Source organism: Chaetodon trifascialis, chromosome 13 (genome assembly GCF_039877785.1).
Source record: "Chaetodon trifascialis isolate fChaTrf1 chromosome 13, fChaTrf1.hap1, whole genome shotgun sequence".
Lineage (NCBI taxonomy): Eukaryota > Metazoa > Chordata > Actinopteri > Chaetodontiformes > Chaetodontidae > Chaetodon > Chaetodon trifascialis.
The window spans coordinates 20,545,026-20,567,014 of NC_092068.1; the positions used below are offsets into that span (position 1 = coordinate 20,545,026).

General features: G+C 43.5%; 3 protein-coding genes across 6 annotated transcripts in view; 2 read left to right on the forward strand and 1 right to left on the reverse strand.

The window, feature by feature from the left end:
* The window catches only part of cep170aa (centrosomal protein 170Aa), a 40,007-nt gene extending 23,063 nt beyond the window's left edge, over positions 1 to 16,944 (forward strand). Inside the window, exons 10-23 of one of the 4 annotated variants that reach the window (XM_070977098.1) lie at positions 77 to 382; positions 5,600 to 5,962; positions 6,323 to 6,606; positions 8,482 to 8,571; positions 9,494 to 9,611; positions 9,751 to 11,301; positions 11,534 to 11,584; positions 12,787 to 13,060; positions 13,290 to 13,521; positions 13,928 to 14,095; positions 14,194 to 14,282; positions 14,373 to 14,466; positions 14,565 to 14,616; positions 15,004 to 16,944. In XM_070977098.1, coding sequence (XP_070833199.1) covers positions 77 to 382; positions 5,600 to 5,962; positions 6,323 to 6,606; positions 8,482 to 8,571; positions 9,494 to 9,611; positions 9,751 to 11,301; positions 11,534 to 11,584; positions 12,787 to 13,060; positions 13,290 to 13,521; positions 13,928 to 14,095; positions 14,194 to 14,282; positions 14,373 to 14,466; positions 14,565 to 14,616; positions 15,004 to 15,329 — 3,998 coding nt within the window. In that variant the 3' untranslated portion in view covers positions 15,330 to 16,944. The remainder of the gene's footprint in view (positions 1 to 76; positions 383 to 5,599; positions 5,963 to 6,322; positions 6,607 to 8,481; positions 8,572 to 9,493; positions 9,612 to 9,750; positions 11,302 to 11,533; positions 11,585 to 12,786; positions 13,061 to 13,289; positions 13,522 to 13,927; positions 14,096 to 14,193; positions 14,283 to 14,372; positions 14,467 to 14,564; positions 14,617 to 15,003) is intronic. The other 3 variants (XM_070977100.1, XM_070977099.1, XM_070977101.1) reach the window with 3 other exon arrangements.
* Positions 16,807 to 20,292, reverse strand: hint1 (histidine triad nucleotide binding protein 1). Its single transcript, XM_070977102.1, has 3 exons — positions 20,144 to 20,292; positions 18,866 to 18,970; positions 16,807 to 18,709 (listed from the first exon to the last, which is right to left on the reverse strand). The coding sequence occupies exons 1-3, from the start codon at positions 20,252 to 20,254 to the stop codon at positions 18,545 to 18,547; spliced, it is 381 nt and encodes a 126-aa protein (XP_070833203.1). The 5' UTR covers positions 20,255 to 20,292; the 3' UTR covers positions 16,807 to 18,544.
* A 74-nt stretch (positions 20,293 to 20,366) lies between these two features.
* Positions 20,367 to 21,966, forward strand: lyrm7 (LYR motif containing 7). The gene is made up of 5 exons (XM_070978253.1): positions 20,367 to 20,424; positions 20,647 to 20,719; positions 20,859 to 20,929; positions 21,346 to 21,427; positions 21,546 to 21,966. The coding sequence occupies exons 1-5, from the start codon at positions 20,407 to 20,409 to the stop codon at positions 21,614 to 21,616; spliced, it is 315 nt and encodes a 104-aa protein (XP_070834354.1). The 5' UTR covers positions 20,367 to 20,406; the 3' UTR covers positions 21,617 to 21,966.
* Positions 21,967 to 21,989: the final 23 nt, after the last annotated feature.

The following is a 21,989-nucleotide window of genomic DNA, read 5'->3' on the forward strand; positions in this document are numbered from 1 at the left end:
ACACCACTATGTTTAGTTATACTCACTGACTGACACTGAATGACACAGTAACAAAACTGCAATGTCTGCTCCACAGCTCAAGGTCACGCCTCCTTTACCATTGAGTTTGACAACACATCTCCTGGGAAAGTGACCATTAAAGACCATGTGTCAAAGTTCGCATCCGACCACCACAGATCTCGCTCCAAGAAGAGTGGAGCAGGAAGCGGAGGAGCAGGAGGGAGGGACTTGAGCACACTGCAAGCCGCTATGATGGCATCAGAGAGCAAGGTGGCCGATTGGCTGGCCCAGAATGACCCCACTCTGGTGCGCAGCGAGTCAACGGAGGACGATAGCAAGAGCATCAAGAGCGACGTGCCAGTCCATCTCAAAAGGCTAAAAGGTAGAGGTTGTTTTCTGTTAGCATTTCTGTGTCTGTGCTCTGTGTAAGTTTTTGCTGTAGCCTTTTCGAGAACTTCGTCCTTGATCGCTTCACCTTTCTTCCTTTCTCTTAAAAAAAGATTCTCCCTAAAAACTTGATATTTCTCCTGGGTGGGTGTGGTTTTATAGGATATAGCTGTGCTCGCTTCAGAATACGGACTTCCATCTGAGTAGATTTTTGTTGTTGGACATAATTTAGTCCGTCTGAATGTCGATATGTTTAAACTCTAAATTAGGTGTGCGTATTTTTCACCATAATGTTATGGTGGTCAGTTGAAAATGTATCAATAGTGATTGAAAAATCTGAAGGGAAGTCTAGTCTTGATTGCAGCCAGCAGTACAAGGATCAAAAATCTAAGTGTATCCTCATAAAACAGTGAGCAAAAATCTAACAGCATTTTCTTAAATCAATAAAATTAAGATTTGCTTGTTTATGCAAAAAGTGATGAGATAAACCAGTGCGAACCGACGGGATTGGGCACACACAGGACATAAGGCACTGCCCACAGATGAAATACCAAGTTTTCAAGGAGTCACCAGCAATAGTATTCCCTTGTAAGTTCTTTTCCAACACGATGTGGACACTGGGCTCATTTGTTAGGAACAGGGGTTGTTGGCTGTGGTAACCATGCCAGGGAATTAGCAGCTAGCGGACAGAAAAATTTAAACCCCTATATACTCTTCTCCTGCCCTGACATCCAATGACAAGGCTTAGCATGAGTAGCATAGTACAGACCCCCATTGAGTTTCACTTTCATTGTTCTGCGCATATACTGCTTCATGGTAGTTCATTCCTGACTACAAGACCTTCAGATGTGGATTTGCTTTGATTTTTTTCTTTTGCGTTGTCAGTATGGACATCTTAATCTTCTCTACTTGCTGCTGTGGGCTGGTGTGTTGCTATGTGTCCTTAGGGTAAGGTTTGAGATTGCTATGACTTTAATTTTCAGGCTTTTCTGTGTTTCTTTGTTCCCTCCTGAGTCGACTCCTACTGCTGAGGGTTTTTCTGAAAATGTGCCTTACAAGGCGAGGTTATGTGCCATTAGTAAAAAAGAGTTTAAGCTTGATGCTAAGCTAGGATATGGGAGACTATATGGTGGTCATGAGTTGATTAAATGGAAGCCAATTTATTATGTTGTTGACATGTGTGGGGGAGGGTCCAGCAGACAGGAGCTGATGAAAATGGAAGTATGGAAAGTGAAAAGCAGGGAAGCTAATTCATTAGATGGAGTTCTAACTACATGCATGTCAAGTGGCTGACAGTGGCTAGCCTGATGGATGATTATCTTGCTAACAGACTGTCTGACTGACTTCGGGACTGCTCAACATTGCAGTTTTACCAACTGGAGATGTTACTAATTGATATTTGATGAGCTAGCCCTTCGTATTTCAGGAAAGGACTGGTTGTGACGTTAGTGGAGGGAGGAAAACCAGAAGTAACTACAGGAGAGAGAGACAAGAAGGGGTTAAAAGAAGGGTGGAGTGAGGAGGAGAGGACAAATAGATAGAGGGCAGGTGGACAGCTGGATGGGAAACTGTCTATTGATGCCGGCTGTGGCCATGTGAGGCGTGAAAATGCAAGTACATTGAAGAGACAGGTGAGAGGGTGAGGGAGGTGGGAGAACCTCACTGTAACACTGAGAGCAGCATTTGCAGCAATAACAGCAAAGGTGATTGGGCAAAGAAAGAAAGGCAGGAAGGAGAGAGAGAGAGACAGAGAGAGGCTTTTTGCCTGGACTGCAGTGCAAGTGGAAAGGGAGGCGGCAAATGAGGAGAGAGCAGTTTTTGGTAGATAGTTGTTATAGTAACAGTGATGCAAACGATGGCAAGGAAGGAGAGACTACAGACATACATTTACAAAAAACTAGCAGCAAACATCTCTTTGTGTCTGTGTGTGTGAAGGCTGCAGGAGCATGTGTGAGAAACACGTTTCAGTGCTGACTGAGGGCGTGTGCGAAGCATGGTCTGCTCACATGGATTTGTATGGCTGAAATCTGTCGTGTCTGTTTGCTGCAATGTTGTATTTGAGACATGCTCAGCACCGATCTGCAGACAAGCAGTGCAGCATGTGCGAGAAGAGGCGTGTGAGATGTGCTTAGGGTGTGTCATAGAGGTACTAGGCAGAGAGAGAGAGGCAGAGGAGGCAACTGAGCCAAAGCTGTTGGTCTGTTAACATCAAGGTGAGTCTTCCTTTTCTTGCTGTGAGGAGTAATGTAGAGGCTAAATCTTAATCTGTCTGCTATTTCTATCAGCGTTGGAATATGAACTATGTGTGTTGTTGTAACGTCTGAAGATTTGTGTATTCTGATCAGTGTCAGGTTATGAATATGTGAAGGGAAATGTTGAGATTGCAAGATTATGTTTGTGACTTTGGTTTCAAGCACAATTGATGTTCTTTTGCAGTAATAGTAAAAGCTTAACAGATACACAAGGATTGAACTTCCACATTGTGTCTGTGTATGATACTGTATTGTATGCTCACATACAATGCAATTCTGTCTATGTTTGGTTGCATGTTTGGTTGCCTGTTTGTGCAGCTGTGTATGTAAGTGCATCCTTGTGCTGGGTGCTCAGTTTTGTGTGCGTGTGTGTGTGTGTGTGTGTGTGTGTGTGTGTGTGTGTGCATACAGCAGTGGAGGCAGAGGCCAGAGCCACTGTGAGTCATGGCGGGGCGAGCGGGGCAGAGCGCTGGACTCTCACAGATACCTCTGTTCTCCGGCTGCCAACGGCTTCTTTGTCTGGGGCAGGCAGCATGAAAGACCTGCCTCTCTCTGTCTGCTTATCTGCTGATCTGCTCAAGCTACTGTAACGCTCTGCGGCTTTCCTTTCTCATTCAATTAATGCTGTTATTTTCTTCTTTTAATGAAACGCATGCTTTATTAAATTTCAAACTGATGAAAGACAGGGAAGATGGGGGGGGTGGATGGTGGAGTATGACAAATGAGATGCACAGATGTATACTCAGTTTGCCCTAGGCTACAGAGCTGTTGTGATATCCAATGTAGAAACAGTACTCAAATATTTGACTTAAAGTTTGGAGTCTTGTGAGAGACAGATAAAAAAAAAGGTAGCAGAACCTGAGATATCGTGACATTTAGTATGTGTATGGGTCAGACTCAAAAGATTTTTGATACCACAACTCCGCATTGTCTTTCATTAAACTCTCCCTGTCTTTTAAATTCCACACCCCTCATTTGGTTCCAAGGCCAAACAAGATAACCCCTTGTGACATCACAATGATGTCATCAGGGTTATTTTCTCAGATATGACCGAGCTAGTCCAGAGCTACAGATGACATAAACAACTGCTTTCACAGAGTACTACTAATCATGATGAGTAAACTGATTCTCATGTATATAATCACTGCAGTGCCCCCTTTATGTATACAGAGTACTTATGTTGATATTGATTATGTGATACACTGTGAATTACTACTGTGATATTTCCTTTGCCAATGCCTAAATTGGATAAATGTCATAACTTGTCAGTTGTTGCTGTCTCTTTCCAATGTGTAATATCTAAATAATGATCCATAATTTCAGCTCTGTCCATAATTTGACTTTTAGTGCGGATTGCAGTTAAGATAAATCTTGAAAGAAAGAAGTAACCACAGCATCAGACTGATTCAGAGTCACAGTATGTGGACAGTTCCCCAGGCAGACCACTGTAGTCCACTCGGCCGTAGAAGCACTTTGTCCTCTTTTCTCATGGCAGGCGCAGTAATTGATTCATTTCTTGCAGCCTTGAACAGCTTTGAGCATCACCATTTGGTTATACATTCATTACAATTAAAACATTACAAACTATCAGCATTATATTGTGTAAATTATTACAACATAAAGTCGTACTGTATTGAATGTAAAGTGGCTATTTAATTTATTTCAATTCGTCTGATGTGCTGGTGGACTGGAACGGATGTAGACTATGGATGATGTAGTGATGCTGTAGTATGAATTCATTTTTGTACTATAGGTTCTTTTTGAGAACGTACTAGTTGGGAGAAAGCATTACAAAATATGATAGTGTATTCATTTGCCAGTATCCAAACCTGTGCAGTGTTTTAGAAGTATGTTAGGGAGAGGTCTTTTTATCCAGTCATCAGTAAGAACAGTCATGTGGTGTTTCCTCCCCTCCTCTCCCTGACAGCCTGACTGTTAACTGACTGTTAACTCAGCTCTAGTGACAATATACTGCATCCTGAGCCTCTTTCAGTTAAGAACTCCCACTTTCTCTCTCTCTCTGTTTGGCTTTTTCTTGTCTCCCACTCTCCTGTTTTCCTCTTCCCCTCATTCTCAGTCCCAGTTCATCCTCCCCCTTTTTTCCCAGCCTCCTTTCACCTACCCTCCTCCTCCTCCGTCCTCGAAGCCCCTTCTCTCCTCCCTACACACACACCCTTGCATCCAGCCTCCATCTCCGCTTCCCCCTCCATGTTCGCCTCCTCCCCTCCCCCTTGCTGCTCTCTCACACTGCCAGTAGGCAGGGCCAGTTATCGTGTGGGTGGCATGTCTGGATTAGTGTGGCACACTGTCTGCCTTCGTACAACACTGAGAGGACATGCTGATTTGATCCAGACTGATTCAAATGTAGAAATAGCAATAATGTGGTAGGTAAACCAGACATTGTGATAGTTGCATGATTAGACTCAGGCCACAGCTGAAAGTTCATTGTTCAGTTAGCCTGTAAAGGTTAGCAAACATTTGTTTCTTGTTGCGGTATCCATAATGGATGTGCATTCAGGAAGATGTGGTCGTGTGGTGTGGTCTATATGGGACTTTTTTTTTCTTCTTCTCCTTCTCCTTCTTCTTCTTGGTTGCTTAATTTAAGTAGACATCTGAACAGCCACACACATTGTTCTACCGCATAATACTTGTGTATTGTATCTTTATGGATGCTGGTGTCTGCTGCTGTGTTACTGCTATGTATCTAAGAGTGTTAGCTGATGTAACGTCCTACAGGTTATCAGTATATGCGTGTTCCAGTATAAGACTGTCAGTGATTGTATATACATACATTGTTTGATTTAGGCCTTGATTTAGGCAACCATCTATTTGATTGTGAATTGTACATATTAGGCGTATACATTGTGATGTGGAATGCTGTCATATAAAACTATCTTTCCCATCAAGCATTAGTTGCATGGTAGTACCTCAACTGTGTTTTCTTTTTTATGTCCTGACAGGCAGCAAGCATGAGGATGGCACCCAGAGTGACTCAGAGAATGGACTGGGCCTACGTTTCGCCAACCGCCGCCACGCCCTCGAGGAACGCCTGAAAGCAGCACACGGCCACGTGGGAGGAGGAGCGGGAGGAGCAGGAGGGGGGAACATAACAGTCAGTGGGACCAGAGCAACTGGCTCCCGCACTGCCTTCATGATCGAGTTCTACGACGAGGAAAACCCTCGCAAGCGCCGGTCGTATTCCTTTTCCCAGACTGCACCCCTGCAGGGGATTGGAGCTGGTGGGGAGGGACTGTGTCCTCAGCCTCCCTCTCACCCCAAGGTGTTCAGCATTTCCACCTCTGCTGCTACAGCCTCAGACTCGGGTGAGCAATATGTGATTTCATCTCTTTTTTTTTTTTAGATATTCTCTGAAGCTCTCTCTATGAATATTTTTGTTTGTTGCATAGAAGAAAATGTTCGAAGTAAAAGTCAGTTTGATAGAGTAAATCATTAGTCAAAGACACCTCCATCATGTTTTGTTATAAAGTATTTCTCTTTGAATAAAAAATAAAACTAAACTAAACTTGAATTTGAAAACACTGCAGTAAATTGGTTAATTAGGGGCTGCTGTCATTCATTAACTTTAAATACACAAAATAATTTACTCTGTGAAAGCATGTTATGTGTGTGTATCCAGGTTTTTGTAATCGCTGCATTTCTGCTCTATACTTCTTTACCTCTAGGTAAGGTCCCAGCTCCAATACCGGCTACAGTGACAGCAGGTGCCCCTACGGCTGCCCGCGTCCTTCTCAAGCAGAGGTCAGAGGACCCGAGCATCGGTCGCAGCTCAGCCAGCACCGGGCTAGCGACAGGTAGCCCTACCACCCCCAGCGAGGACACGTCAGTTGTGGGGAGAGGAGCGGGAACTGCTGGAGGGGAAGACGACCACAGCGATAAGGGAACCTACACTATCGAACTGGAGAACAGGAACCCAGAGGAAGAGGAGGCCAGACGCATGATAGACAAGGTAGGAGTGTTCAGAGATCTTAGCAACTACCTGCAGTGTTTTGACTGCCGGCACAGGGAGATGCATGTGGAATCCCATCAAATTTACTCAAAGAGAATGGATGGAATGGATGTACGACCATACTGATGTAGCACTAATATAAGCGCATTTTGTGATTTTTCTTTCTGTCTTTGTTTTGCTTTATGTAGTTTAGATAATTGACTACAGTTGAGATGACATATGTAGACTGTAAACTGCATGGAGCAGGATAATGTTTGTCTGAGCTGTTTGGTTAATAAATACTATCATCTTAAAAGCCTCTATAGTTTGCCACCAACCAAAGGAGATTTGCTTTTTCAACTCATGGTAATGTGCAAAAATGCAGCAGCATAACACAACTCCTTTTGAATCACATACCCAAAGAAGAGCTTTGGATAAAAATATTGGGTCTCTCAAATTCAAGAGATCAAGTCCAGATGGAAGTTATTTAGAGAACTATTATTTCTTTTTCGCAGGTAGGTCTTTAAGTTCAGATCACTCTAATCATGTGAAAGCAAAAACATTTTTCCTGGTTCCCCCTTTGGTTATTTGAGACCGTAAAAGCAGCAAATAGAAGACAAAAACATCATTGAAACTTGCTTTGCCGTAACTCTTAAGAGAAGAATTTCACCATGCACAGACCAGAGCAAGGTTAATCATCTCTCTATTACCTGCTTTGTCAGCACTTTTAGGGTTAGCAAGTCCTTTGAGACTGGTTTGTGCTGTTGCCACTAAAACAAAGCTATCATCTCTCAGTTGCCGGGCTTGACCGCCACTCTGTCCTCTCTGTCCCACTGGTAAAACTAATGCTTCTGTAATAGCCCACGGAGACTTGCTCCATCAAGCACTGCCCTGTTTTATGAAAGGATGCTCCAGGGAAGCTGAAAAACCATCATCAGTTTCTTACTGCTCCCTCTGTCTTGTGGCTCAGCAGCTTCTGCACTCACAGAACACATGTCTGAAAGGGCCAAAGCAATACACAGAGAGAAATGGTTAATGTCAGTTTCAGGGTGAGATTTGGCTAGCTCGAGCTAAAAATAGTGTAATAGCTAACAATGCTTTTGACCTTCATTACAAGTAAAATAGGAATTAAAATGACTTATTTTTAAAAAGGTACAGCAAAAGCAAAGAGCACTAAAACAGAAGTTCACTAGACTTTTAAATTGCCACCTACCAGATTCAGAAGTTGTGACTGGCAGCATATCGACTTATTTTTAGGAAGTTAGGTTGCCAGTTAAGGTTGTTACATAGACATAATTTAAACTAAATGACATCTTAAAGAATCACATGTCCCTTTAAGTGTTGTATGCAGGTGTTAGGAGGAGCAGTGATATAATTAGTGGGGTGTTTTTCTAGTCAGTGTTAGTCTGAGCGCATTACAGTCAAAACTGGAAGTGTTGTTATGCTAATTCCTGTAATTAGCTGACACACTAATTGGCACACTGCTCACAGTCTGTCCACTTGTGTTCTCTCTTCCTTTGGTAAATATGTGTGTGTGTGAGTCTGTCTGTCTGCCTCTGAGTGTGTGTGATATCGGTTCGTTGCCATGGTACTCAACTATCAAGTGCACACCAGCGCTTTAATTCAACAGCATCTTTTTCTGTCTGTTTAGTTCACCTTTGTTCATCAAGAGAACTACAGAATAACATTATTAGTGAGGATATTCAGTACAGTGTGTGCTACAATACTTATATCTTTAGGATGCATACAGAATAAAGCCTGAATGTAAAGTTTGACAATACAGACATACTGTACATACATAATGCCATAAGATTTGCATGTATTAAACCTCAGTAAAATGCAAAATCTTTTGCCACATTGTCAGCTTTTGTTCCCTCCTGCTTTTCATATCTGTAGGTGTTTGGTGTGCAGCAGAGCCAGGACTCCTCTATTCTGTCAGACCTGAAAGAAGGAAGAGGAAAGGAGACAGGAGAGACAGAGAAAGAGGTAGAAAACCATACTTTAGCAGCTTATTTGTCTTTCTGTTGTTTTGTTTTTTAGTTCCTGTTTGTCCTTTTTTTTCTGAAAGTTTACATTTGGCTCTCCCTTATCATCTCTCTTTCTCTGTCCACCTTACCCTACATTTCCTCGTAAGTCCTCTTATATATGAGTCTCCATTACTACAATGTTAATGTGACTGCTTCTTTAATAAAATTTTGGATTTAGTAAATTCTGATATAAAGAATGGCCTCTGACCCCTAATGTTTCATGTTTCCTCTGAGTGCAGTGTAGTATAACAGAGTGTGGAAGAGACAGACAAAGAATCAAAGCTGAGTTTCATAATGTGAGTCACAGTCACTCCCATGGCTTGACTGCTCTACTCCCTTAGCCTGTTCATGGGAGGAGGCTGGTCCTCCCAGAGACTGACCTAGATCATACCAAGATGAGGAGAGACATGCTCAGCCCTCCAGGCCAATTCAAAAGAGGGAGGGGACAGTGTGTATGGGCATTACCAGCCTTTGTATCAAGTCTTATGCCATTTAGGTAGACGTCTTTTTTCAAGTAAAATGAGGAACAACTGTTAAGCTTTCCTTAAAAAAAATTCCTTGTAAGATGATGGTGGTGTTGGCCTGTCAGATTTAGGCTTACTAGCAGTCTCAAATCAGACATTTTAATTTCCAAGAAAAATACAAATACAGAAATTTATGTTCATACAACCACCCGTCAGTCCTACAAGCTAAATCGTTTCCATCATGTATTCCATTTCAGATGAATACATGAATGCTAATCTCACTCATCCATGCTGTCTATATTCAGTTCCACTTTGTGGCACTGCTTGATTAAACTGCTATTTCTTTCTGTTTTCTCACTTCTGTGTCCTTTCCTCTTGTCACGCCACCCCCCCACCCCCTCTCTCGTGCCCCCTCAGGCTCTTCCTGGTGATTCGAGCTGGGTCTCTCAGTGGGCCAGTCTAGCTGCCAATCACACCAGGACAGACCCAGAAGGCTCAGGAGGAGAAACAGCCGCCTTCCTGCACAAAGAGAGAGGTACATAGTTGCTTGACTCTCAGAGAATGAATAGGCCTAAACTGAATGTTGATCTGGAATAAATTCTGTTTTACAGAATTTACATTTTCACTTAATCTTGAATCTCAGTTAAGTGAGTTTGTTTTTCTTTCTCTTGAAGCTGATGCCTTTGAGTCTGGTGCGTCCCTCAGCAGAGGTGAATCCTCCTCCAGTCTGACTGACCGCAAGCGCAGGACCCTCCCCCAACTCCCTGTTGATGACCCCCGGGCTAAATCCAGCACCAAAGCTCTGGGACTGAGGTCTGAGATTGGGGAGAAGCAGGACACTGAACCCCAGGAAAAAGAGAACAAGGGAGACGGGCAGTCCCCAACTCCCATGGTGGACGGTGAGATGACCAGTAAACGGAAACAAAGCTCCACAGCTTCTCCATCGAAGGCTCCTCTCCGGACCTCTGGCAGCACGGAGCGGAAGAAGAGGTCAGAGGAGAGGAAAGGAGGAGGAGGAGGAGGAACAGGAGAAGGAGGAGAGAAGTCTGGGAAGCCTCTAGTGCGCCAGGGTAGCTTCACAATTGAGAAGCCCAGCACCAATGTCCCTGCAGAGCTCATCCCACGCATCAACAGAGGTAGCAGTGGACGCGAACGCAGTGACTCCTTGGGCAGTATGGACACTGCTACACTGCTGAAGGACACGGAAGCTGTCATGGCATTCCTGGAGGCCAAACTGAGAGATGAAAATAAACTAGACCAGAAAAGTGGTAAAACTGGCATCACCACTCAGGGTTCAAGCTCTGGCTTCCCCCCTCGGACTGACTCCATCTCTCCTGAGTCAGATGTGGACACAGCCAGCACAGCAAGTCATGTGGCTGGAGAGGCAGACAGGAAAGCATCAGCTGCCGGCGAGCAAAAACGGCGCTCCCTCAGCAGCATGCACCGGGAGAAGAGCAACATGAGTACAACTTCCAAGGCCAGTGTTACTAACGCAAGTGCCCGTGAGCGCTTGGAGAGGAAGTCTAAAACAAGAACAGCGGAGGCGACAAGCCGGGCTGACGCACGCCGCTCTGTTCAGTCATCCTCAGCCTCCTCCAGAGCACGCCAGCCTTCTCTGGATCTCACTGATGATGACCAGACTTCTTCCTTCCCCATCTCTGACATCCTCTCCTCAGACCAGGAGACCTACTCGGGACCTTTGGGGCACTCCAAACTCGACAGGTCTGCTAAAACCTCCACCAGTGGATCCTCCAAAACCAGCCGTACTCTCCAGGCGGCCACCACGTCCTCCCTGAACAAGCAGGCCTCGCTGCCTCAACCGCGGCCCACGAGAGCCTCCCTCCTCCGCCGCGCCCGACTGGGTGACACATCTGACACGGACCTAGCTGATGCAGACAGGGTGTCTGTTGCTTCTGAGGTGTCCACCACCAGCTCCACCTCTAAGCCACCATCTGGTCGGAAGGGACTGTCACGGCTAGAATTGCTAGCTCAGCCACGTAGGAACCGTCTGGGCTCCATCTCAGCCCGCAGTGACTCAGAGTGTACAGTGACACGGAGCTCCACCTCTTCACCCCGCCTGTCAGCTGAGACTGCTCTGCGTCTGGGCTTACGCTCATCAACACCAACAGAGAGCAGGCTGACACCCAGGATGAGGGCCAACAGTGTGTCCAAACTGAACGAGGCCAAGACCAAGACCTCCACATCTGGATACTGCTCGCCCACAGGTTAGCACATTAGCCGCACGGTTTATTCTGATTTTCACATATATTGTAGGAACAATGCGAAGAGTGATAAAGGTTTCTTATTTTGTGATTTCTGACAACATTTGGATGTTTGCAAAAAATGTTGTGGTACAGTTGTATGCACCATTGCATACCTGTGTCATTGTGTAAACATGTGTCTGTAAACATTTCCACTGTGTTGTGACACACTTGTGCGTTGGTTGTCATCGTCCAGAGAGCTCTCAGCCCGAACCTGAGGGCGGTGATGCAGAGGAAGAGCTGATGGGTACTGTACCAGAGCTGTAGAGCATTAAATAGACAGTGTGTGTGTGTGTGTTTCTTTGTTTGTGTGTCAGACCTGGGTCAAAGTGATAGAATTCACCAACAAGCTCGATTCAATTCAAACTCAATGTTGAATGAAAGTCCTTTGTGAAGGAATATACGCAGTTTGATCTTTTTCCATTTTACAGATTGAAATTTTGCAATGAAAGCCTGAATCTGTTCAGAATACTTTGCAAGATGTAAATTTCAAAATGTTGAAGTATTAGCACATCACATTAAGAAATTCCAGAGTCAAGTTGAAGTGCGATGACCCAGCTCTAGCATATGTTGCCACATTAACTCTCTGTCTCCTCCCTGACATCCATCAAGTAATCCTGTGATGAAGACCCAAAATGCTCTACTCACAGTGTCAAAACATTTAACAACACTGGAACTCAAACTCCAAAACCCTTGAGCAAAGGGTTTTATAACAGCACTCCACCTTGTGGAGATCTGTCTTCATGGCACTTCCACTTTGTCCCATTTTACCCTTGAGAGACTGATAGAGCATGGCGTTTGTCTCATCATGGTGCAGCTACATTAATGCAGCTGTTGTGTGACCATTTTGAAGCAGCTTAACATATCCCTGGCTCTGCCAAGGTTTTATGTACCTTGTTTGATGCTTTTGTTGGCTGCCTGGGGCGGGATGCTTTTAGATAAACTCAAGTAGAGTTTATTATTGCTGCTGTTTCTGCTGTTTTTAATGTGGTTTTATTATCGCCAAAATATTCCTGTAGCTGTCCAATAACCATAACTGAACTAAGATACAGCAAAAAATGCTAATGCTTTGCTTCACCAATCTTTCTTATTAATAGCCCCCATTTTTTATTTTAGTTCAATAAGAATAAACAGTACATTGCAGTGAATTACATGTTATCGAAACCAAAAGCTTATCTTTATTGTCTTTGTAAAATAACATATATGTCTACTCTTGTTCAAGTCTGTAATCAATAATCTACTCCACTTGTACTGTCTAAGAGTACCGATCTACTACCTCTACTGGCAAAAAGTTTAAATGTCAGATCCAAGTAGGATTGGTTGGGGGCTCCCTCAGTATTAAAGCCTCTCATGTCCACAAGCTCATTTATTAACTTCATCAATAACAAACCTGATGGAATAAAGTTGAGTAATATTGACTAAACTATTGCTTTTCAACCAACTTCACAGTGTCCAGTAGCAGCAGGTGGAGACGTCTGCCGCCGGAGTATGGTTCCACCTCAGAGGAGGAGTTTGGCTCCAACCGGAATTCTCCGAAGCACGGAGGACGCTCCCACATGCGGCCTCATCATCTTGTCCCGCACCGCAGCTCGAGACTCAGCGCCACCGCGAGTCCAGGCTCCAGCGTGGTGACAGGTCCGGGTGGAGTCGGAGTCAAACACCGCATGAAAGAGCAAGAGGAGTACATCAGGGACTGGACAGCACACAGCGAGGAGATAGCCAGGTATTGATCCATGCTGATCTGCATAATACTGATATATCACCTGATTTCAGAATTGAATCTTTCATGAATCTGTGGACTGTTTTCATGTGATGTTATAATGTAATGTTTAAAAAAAAAACATGTTTGTCTTGATGTGTATGTGATTATAGGTTATTGTGTATGCATGTTGCATGTTTTCGTTTCTATCCTGAGTCCTAAAGAACTCCTCCATCTGTCTGATGGTTAACAGGTTATTCCCATGTGTGCGCAGGATCAGCCAGGACCTGGCTAAGGACTTGGCCATCTTGGCCCGCGAGATCCACGATGTGGCTGGCGAGATCGACTCGGTCAGCTCATCGGGCACGGCACCCAGCACCACCGTCAGCACCGCCGCCACCACCCCGGGATCGGCCATCGACACCCGGGAAGAGGTAGGCCCTGCACGTCCCACGCAGCCGGATATACAGGAGAGCATGAGAAAGGTGCCCGTTTTTCTTCTTCTATCATTACTTTACTGCGTGTGCTTCCACTGCGCCTTTGCCATCCCTCCTATGTTGCTTGGATAAAAATGGCCGACTCTCTGTTGCTTTGTAGCTTTCATCTGAGAGATATTCATTTACTAGATTCCCATCTGCTTCACTTTCTTTCCTTTATCTTTTAGTTCTCATTTTTGTCATGAGAGGATTTAACTATTTTAATATTGTAGCATTAAAATCTAACTTTTGTTGGCTTGACAATTAAAGCTTTAGAGCTTCTTAGCGCTCTCTGAAAGAGTTTGTAATTCCTTCATTTCTCATAAATCTTTACTTAACTCTATTCAAGCTGGAATAACACTGGAGAGAAAGTTTTTCAGGTTTATTTACCTTTTCTCTCCCTGTTTTTGCCCAGTTGGTGGATCGGGTGTTTGATGAGAGCCTCAACTTCAGGAAGATCCCGCCTGTGATTTCAACCAATAAGGCACCAGAGATCAATGGTAAGCCGGTGGAGCTCCGCCCCCGAGCTCCTGACAGTCTGGAGCCCCGCGCTCTGAGGAGACGCACCTGGAACCGAGAAGAGGTGGGAAGCAACACACGAAATCAGAAATATACCAACACAGAGGCAGTCACCTTTAGATTTGCAGAACTGACTTATTTTCTCTTCCTCTGTGTGTTCAGGCGGTGTTGGACAGCCTGCTGCTCAATTCAGTTTCCCAGCTGTCCACCAAGATCAGACACTCTGTCGACAAAACAGCAGGAAAAATCAGGTAATTATACTTGTGTGCCTTTGTGTTGCTTTGTACAGCCAAAGCTACTGTGAAAAAACATGTGCCCTGTTGTCTGTTACTTTTCTCCAGGATATTGTTTAAGGATAAGGACAGGAACTGGGATGAAATTGAGAACAAACTGCGATCGGAAAGTGACATACCACTCCTGAAAACCTCCAATAAGGTACAGAAACCCGACTGTAGAACAATATCTGATGACAAGGGAAGAGGAGATTTATTGGGCGCTAATAGTTTTGTTGTTTTTTCTCTTCCTCTCTTCAGGAGATCTCCTCAATTCTGCTTGAACTGAAGAGAGTTGAGAAGCAGCTTCAAGGTAAAGACACATACCCCTCGTATAATTACAGTGATTTGATATGTGACATCACACTGAGTACTGATCCTTTGGTTCTGAACTGGCTGTTCATGACTGAATAAACAAAAACATCTTAAGGCATTACTTATCAAAAGTTAAACACTCAAAAACTCTTAATTTGATTCATCAGGACTGTGGGTGTGGTTTGATCAGATTTGAGTGACAGCAATCAAACAACCTACCAACTGTCATCAGATTCTGTGTAATCTAAATCCTGATTGGTGCACACCTGGTCCAAGTACCTGACATCACCTTTTCCTCAGCTGATCATTGCCTACCTCAAAGCAGATACAGTGACTTTTACACAAAGCTTTCCACTCATTGATTCTCTCCCTCTTTCTGTCTCAGTGATCAATGTCATGGTAGACCCAGATGGGACTCTGGACGCCCTGGCCAGCCTCGGCCTGACCAGCCCCACCACCCCTACCAAGCCCCAAATCGCCAAAACAATTTCTCCCTCTGCCACCAGCCCTGGGTCTGCGCCTCCAGCCAAAGAATCACTGCCGGAGATCCTCCCTGGGCCTGGGGGATCATCAGCCAGGGTTGAGGCTTCCTCTGCCAGCACAGAGGATACTGCACGAGAACCCAACGTGGGTCAGGGGTTAACAGGAGTTGGAGGACTCCCCTTCAGCCGCATGCGGCCGAGCGGAGAGGAGGCCATCGCACAGAAGTGAACAGAGCGTTTCCTGGAAATCAGTGTCATGTGAATGAGACTGGTTTGGAGTGCAGGTGGCTGGTGAGCCGTGTTCACAGCAGTGAAGCAGGCGTGGAAACATTGATGAAAGTTTTTCTCACAGAACAGTTGCCATTCTGCTGACTATGCCAGTGGAGGATTATGGGTAGAATACAAACATCATTTAGCTAAAGTGTTACTAGGCCTGACCGGAAATGTGCTTCAACTGACCTCAAGACTCCACAGGCTGAACCCCAACTGATGCATCATGGACATACCCTCAGAGCAGAAATTCACCCATGAATGATTTGGATAGTCGTATTGTGAACTTTTCAGCTGTAAACTTTTCATGCTTACCGGCCAAGCTGACTTCCTGGTGGACTGAAGGCTACCTGGCTGCTCTCTCAGTGGACAGACCTCTGTGGTTGTACAGTCTCCCCTCTCCTCCAGTCTTCTCCTCTTGCCTTCTCAATGTGTCTGGACCCTACCTACACTAAGGACATGCCTTAAAACACATCCTCGATAGTAGCAGCCCCTGTGCCCTCAGATGATAGACAACTTTTAAATACACTTTCAAACCAACAGAATGCTTTGTAAAATAACACTTGCAAAATATGTTCTATTTACACTATGATGAAATGCAGCACACTGCAGTGATTTATCAGCTCTTTTTCAGTATACAGAATATTTCAACAGCCTTAAGTAACCACCCTGACAAACCACACAGTCATACGGACATGCTTTACGCCTGAAAGAGTTCACAAACCAAGCAGAAGCATTTTAGATATTTCAGAACTAACCGTCCATGAATGCATCTCTCAGACTGACTCCATGGAAAAGGATTTGTAGTGCCTCCCTGTCTCTGTGCTCACCTGCTTCTCCTTCATTATGTTTTGCTCTTCCCTTCCTTTTTCTCCCCGTAGATGGAAAAAAAAAGCGTCACGCAGTTTGTCACTCCAGTAGCATGTACAGGACGAAGCTGAGAGCTCTCTGCCTGTAAATTGGTGTCTGTGTCGATCTTACTAATACTGAATGGTAGTTTTACTCAATAGTAACAGCCTTTGGGAAACCAATGAGCATTTTCACTCAAAGTAATCACTTGCCAAAGTTAACAAGTTTATCGATCGTGTCATTTTCAAACAGTCGAGCCATCTTGAAATTCATCTGTTGTGCAAAAGCCTGAGAATCTTTATTTCAAATGAGGCAGTTCATCTCGCGTCTCACCTTCCTCTGCAGTTCACCTTTTCTCTGAATGTCAAGACCATGTTTCTGCCAACAAATCAAAGACTTAAAAAGCTTATTTATTATAATGAAACAATATCTGAATCATTGCTGCCATATCTTTTTTTGGCCCCTGTGACAGGGCCTGTGAGAACTGCTGCTCTTACCTTTTTGCAGTACGCCCACTGACGTGTCCTCTGATTTGCAATTGGCTTTTTTTCCTACTTTTTCCATTCAAGGGTGATATGACTTATTTTCAAACTGAGCAACGAACAGCAAAGAAAAGAACTGTTTCCATATTTTCTAATATTTAGATACTGGTATTATAGATATTATAGACCTTTACTTTTTATTGCTTTGCATCACCTCACAGTAAATTTCATTTTCTTTGTCACTCAGCAGTTTGAGCTCACATACACACAAAACCAGAACATGAAACAGCTGCATGAATATGTTTTAATCGCGGGCAACTTAGCGGAGGCCTTCTGTGGTTCAAAGCATCTTTGAAAATAAGCTCAACATCTATTTTATGAATTTATTTGCTCTTGGCTTGATATCAGCATGTAAACAGTAGGTGCATCGTTCTCTTTCCACCAAGGGCTTCGGCTCCAGCGTACTGATACTGTAGACTTGCAGACAGTATAGTTAACCTCTTTCTGATGACTTTGCTGCTTTTCTAGTTACTTTATGGGGACTAACCATTTTCCGAATCTCTCTTCAGCTCCTAGTCTGTGTTCTAGAGTAAGATGACTTAAAGGCAGTATATTAGTATATAGATACTCTTGCAATAGTGAATTTAGGTACCAGAATACATGTTCATTTCCTTCTCTCTTTATTGTACTGTACAATGTTTTCAATGCCTCCAAGTGCCCACTTTGAATATAGAAGGGCATTGATTAAAAGGTGTAGTTGTCAAAACAGAAATTCTCTTATTTTGCACATCAGATTGTGGTGTTTTTTCATACAGAAGTAGTGACGAAGCAGTGAAAGGCTGCATCAAATGTCGAATGGTTTGACAAAGACTGGTATCACTTCGTCTGATATCAGCAGTGATTGCCTTGCCTCTCTGGAACTATTCTGTCCGTACAAACGAAGCCTCTAATTGTGTTTTCTTTTTTTTTTTTTTTTTACCCTGTTTTATCAGAAAAAGTAGGGGACTGTGAATGCTAGGTACATGTTTATTTTTGAAATTCTACATGTGTCATCTGATCAGTGTTCTTTGTCATTTTTGTAAAGAAAAAAAAAACACCGTTTTATTTATTTTTTTTGTCTAATATTTTGTGGATGTTTCATGCATTTTATATTTGTTCGACTACCTGCATTGTTTCTTACTGTTAATAAAAGAGAGCCATTCACTTGTTTCTCTCTCTTCGTTTGACTTGGGCTTTAACACAAACCAGACTGATAGACTTTCTGTGAGATTATGCTTTTGAAAACTGGACTGAATAACAACTCTGAGCTGGGAGTTTTTATCTGAAGTAAAGGCAAAGGGTTCATTCTAAATTCAGACTGAATTTCTATAATTCTTCCAGAATAAAAGTAGACCAGTCCTCACTCAGAACATCAGTCATGTCTGACTGACAAAGCAGATGTTTCAGGTGAGTGGTGAATGATTTGCTATAATTAATCTTTTTTACAGAGAAATACAAACTGAGAATATCAATGTGTTGTGACAGACATAATAACCTAAGTAACAATGAGCATATGCAAACTGCAGTGTCAGATAAATGGTGTGCTGGGTACAAATGATCAACTTCTATTTAACTGAGGTGAGTTGTGGTGAGTGCATGATTATGGATGACAGAGGGTCTCGATGATGAAAAACCATGTGAGACAGTCTGATTTGTTGAAGTGCATTTTAGTATCATCAATGAATTTCCAGGCAATCTTGACACTTATTCGACATGACAAACCGTATTGGAATTTAGCATTAGTGGTTGTCAGACAACACACGTGACCAATGATGGCTGAATGATCTGCGATGGGAGAGCGAGGTTAGCCGGGGGGCCAGTTCATCGTGCGTCCTCCCAGGACGTGGATGTGGATGTGGTAGACCGACTGGCCTCCATCCGGTCCATCGTTCACGACAATCCTGTAGCCTTTAGTCAGGCCCGCCTCCTGAGCACACTTCTTTGCAACTATCATCAAGTGGCCTAACAACTAAGAGAGAGAGACTTAAGGAGTGGCACCGAAGTGAAAAGACATACAAGTGTGCGGAAATGCAAACAAGCCCTGGATTAAAACAGTGTTGAGAGGTCCATCTAGTGGTCAATAGCAGAGTTGTTTGACAAATCACTGACACACAACCATACTTACTGCAGCATCACTATCCTCCACCTTTGACATCTGAACAATGGGCTTTCTTGGGACAACAAGGATGTGAGTGGGAGCTTGAGGAGAAACATCGTTGAAAGCCACACACTGAAATGTGAAAGAACAAAATAAAAAGAAGAGTTTAGCTTGCACAAGACAGCTGTACAACCAACTTTATGAGTTGGCATCATCTATTTTTGCTGCTGCATCAGAGGACTGATTGGCCACCTCAAGTACCATCCTAAATTTCTTTAATGTTGCGCTCACATGATACGGGATGGAAAGCAGAGATGGGAAACATTACATGTTAGTACTTTGTGAAAGTTAATGTCATTGGACGACTCAAGCCAGTGAGGGTTCAACAGTCTGGAAAGGGACTGTCAGGCAGGTGAGGCAGGAAGCTTTAGAAAGCCCAAATGATGCATGATATTCACTCTCATCTGGTAAAAAAAGTAGGATCAGACCCAGGATTTACTCACTGGAACCACAGTCAGCACTACACACGATGACTGGATGATATACAGCACTGGCATTTTCCTTTTCTCTCTGGCATATTTGGTGTATTATATCATTGATTGACACATCTAATCACACAGATCAGTGTGTTGTGTTGTCTCCGCAGTGAAGCCTGTTTGACAGGTAATGGTGTTTAGTCTTCTGACTGGATCTGACAGGCGGCTTTACATTTTCATTGTTATATTTTCCTTAGACTCTGAAGTTAACAAATGCTGAGTTCATTATCCAAACCACAGCAAGAGTAACACCCGAATGCACAGAGGCTGCAGCTGTTAGTGGCTACATATTAAACGGATTTAAAAGCAGACAGACTCGTCCAAGTGGACCTTGGCATACTTTGGTGGAAAGCCAAGTGTCTGCAGATGCCAAACAGCAGAAAACTCAACACGAGCGATGACTGCACAAAGCGACATAACGAGCTACAATTAAACCATGGATAGGAACCTGTCAAATTCTGTTCAATGCCTTTAAACGGACTGTTGTGTTTACGTGCAAAATTTCTGTAGTCTGAGAGGAAGCTTGTCTTGTAACACCGCAGCACACAGGGTACTAGTTTGATTTTGGTCTTATTGTGTGATAATCGACCTAAACATAAAGCACGTCTAACTATTTTAACTCAAAATGACAGTAAAGCAGCAGTTTGCAGAGCTAGCGCTGAGCTAACATTGGCTAAACGCCCCTGCAGGGAGCTGCGCCACGCTGCACAGCACCAACGCGACTAACTGCACCAAAACGTGTGTCTGAGTTCAGGTGTTTGATGCATACCTGGTCATCTTCATAGATGAATTTGGCAGGAATCTCTTTGCGTATGATTTTTCCAAATATCGTGTCTCCGCCCGGCGTGGCAGCCTGAGCTTTTGCTGTTTCATCAGCCATGTTGGCGCAGACTGACCGTCCGTCTGCGCCGCTTTTGGTTCTGTGAAACTATAGCGGACGTTCATTGGCTGCCGAAACGCGTCGTTGTAAAGTCTGCGCTGATTGGTCGTTGGTACCTCTTACAATACCGGAAGTGATCTGAAGAAGTCAAGATGGGCACTCGTTTGAAGGTGAGGATGAAACATTGCTATGTTATGATAAATACGTTATGATAAAAACCGTGTTTGCTTTTTGTTAATTTAGCTGGTTTCAGTATGAAAATAAACATTTGAATGTTGGACGTAGACAGCTAAAAGGCAGGAAGTTGTTAGCGTATCCACAGCTGCTTCAATTCAAGTACCAGCTAGCAAGGTGCTGAAGTTGCTAAAACCCGAATGTCTGTGTAAATGCAGGTCCTAAAGGTGTTTAAAACACTGCACAGAACAAGAATGGCCGTATTCAAAGATGATGACAAAACAATGGCAGGTGAGTTACGTCGCTGGCTGGTTTCATTAGTAGAACAATGTCTGTTGCACTGTTTATTGCATGATGTTTACCAGCCAAGTCTTACCAAACAGAAGATAACTGAATTCATCAAATGTTGGTTTTTCTTCTTCCCACAAAGCTGCAAGGTTAAAGATCAACGAGGAGTTCCGGAAAAACAAAAATGAAACGTCAGAAGAAAACATTCAGAAGGTACAGTCAAAGTGACCCGAGTCGCAAAATCCTGATCACATTTTGTTCACAATACTGATCCAAGTCCTGTTATATTGAGTATCTTAACGAGACAAAGTTTTAATTTATATTTCCAACATAATTCAGCTACACAGTGAGGGTTACAGAGAGCGTCCAGTAAGATTAATGAAGAACTTTAAAGCTGATCGTAACAGAATAGCTGTGTGGTTGTGCCGTGGCAGCATTATAAAAGCATCTCTGGCATCTGGCAACACTGAAGTTCAGGTGGACTTCAGAGTGATGTTTAACCTGTGAACAATGCAAAACAAAGGGGCTGCTGTTAGAGGCATGTGTGGAATGTTAAAGAGGCACATTTTCCATGTTTGTGCCCCGTGGTTCATACTCTCTCTACACTCATTACACTTCTGCCTTTACAGATGATCAAAATGGGCTCAGATGTGGAAGTTGTTCTTCGAGAGGCTGTGTTACAAGTGGAACATGTTGAAGAAAATAAGCTTTGTATGTTATTATTTTTCTTTTCCCTGATAGAAACTTACATTTATGCAAAAATATAAAGTAGGGACCGTCACTTCTCTTCCTTCTCACATTTTAATTTCTCTCCCCCTCCCTCCCACAGTGCTTCGGCCCAGAGAGAGCCTCCTACTAGAGAATGTACCTTATTGTGACCAGCCAAGGAAAAGGTCCTGACAGACCATTTGATTACATATTTTTCATCAAGGAAACAGACTCGCTGCCCTCCATGTACATTTTGAAAACAGCATTTCAAGTTTTTCAGGACCTCCTGAAGGTTTAACCATTAGAAAGATCATTGCATTGAGGAATGTTCTGCTTTAATTTATCTGTGCTGTAAACTGAATGCCATAATTTCATGTACAGTCATTTTTCAAACGTAATTGAAATGTGTTTTCATTTGATTTTGTTTTCTGCCTGCTTTTCAGTTGCTTATGATCAACTGAACTCTGGGGAAAATGTTACTTCGCTGCTACTGAAAAACTAATGTTAATTGTGTTCTGATTAAAGAGGAGTATTCCCTGATTATTTCCTGTTTGATTTATTGTTC

Excerpts from the sequence above, each read along its gene's own strand:
- lyrm7 (XM_070978253.1), top strand. Across the intron at positions 20,720-20,858 it reads TGATGACAAAACAATGGCAG|CTGCAAGGTTAAAGATCAAC; the intron begins GTGAGTTACGTC and ends CTTCCCACAAAG. Across the intron at positions 21,428-21,545 it reads TGTTGAAGAAAATAAGCTTT|TGCTTCGGCCCAGAGAGAGC; the intron begins GTATGTTATTAT and ends TCCCTCCCACAG.
- hint1 (XM_070977102.1), bottom strand. The coding sequence starts at position 20,254 with ATGGCTGATGAAACAGCAAAAGCTCAGGCTGCCACGCCGGGCGGAGAC. Across the intron at positions 18,971-20,143 it reads TCATCTATGAAGATGACCAG|TGTGTGGCTTTCAACGATGT; the intron begins GTATGCATCAAA and ends TTCACATTTCAG. Across the intron at positions 18,710-18,865 it reads TGGAGGATAGTGATGCTGCA|TTGTTAGGCCACTTGATGAT; the intron begins GTAAGTATGGTT and ends TCTCTCTCTTAG.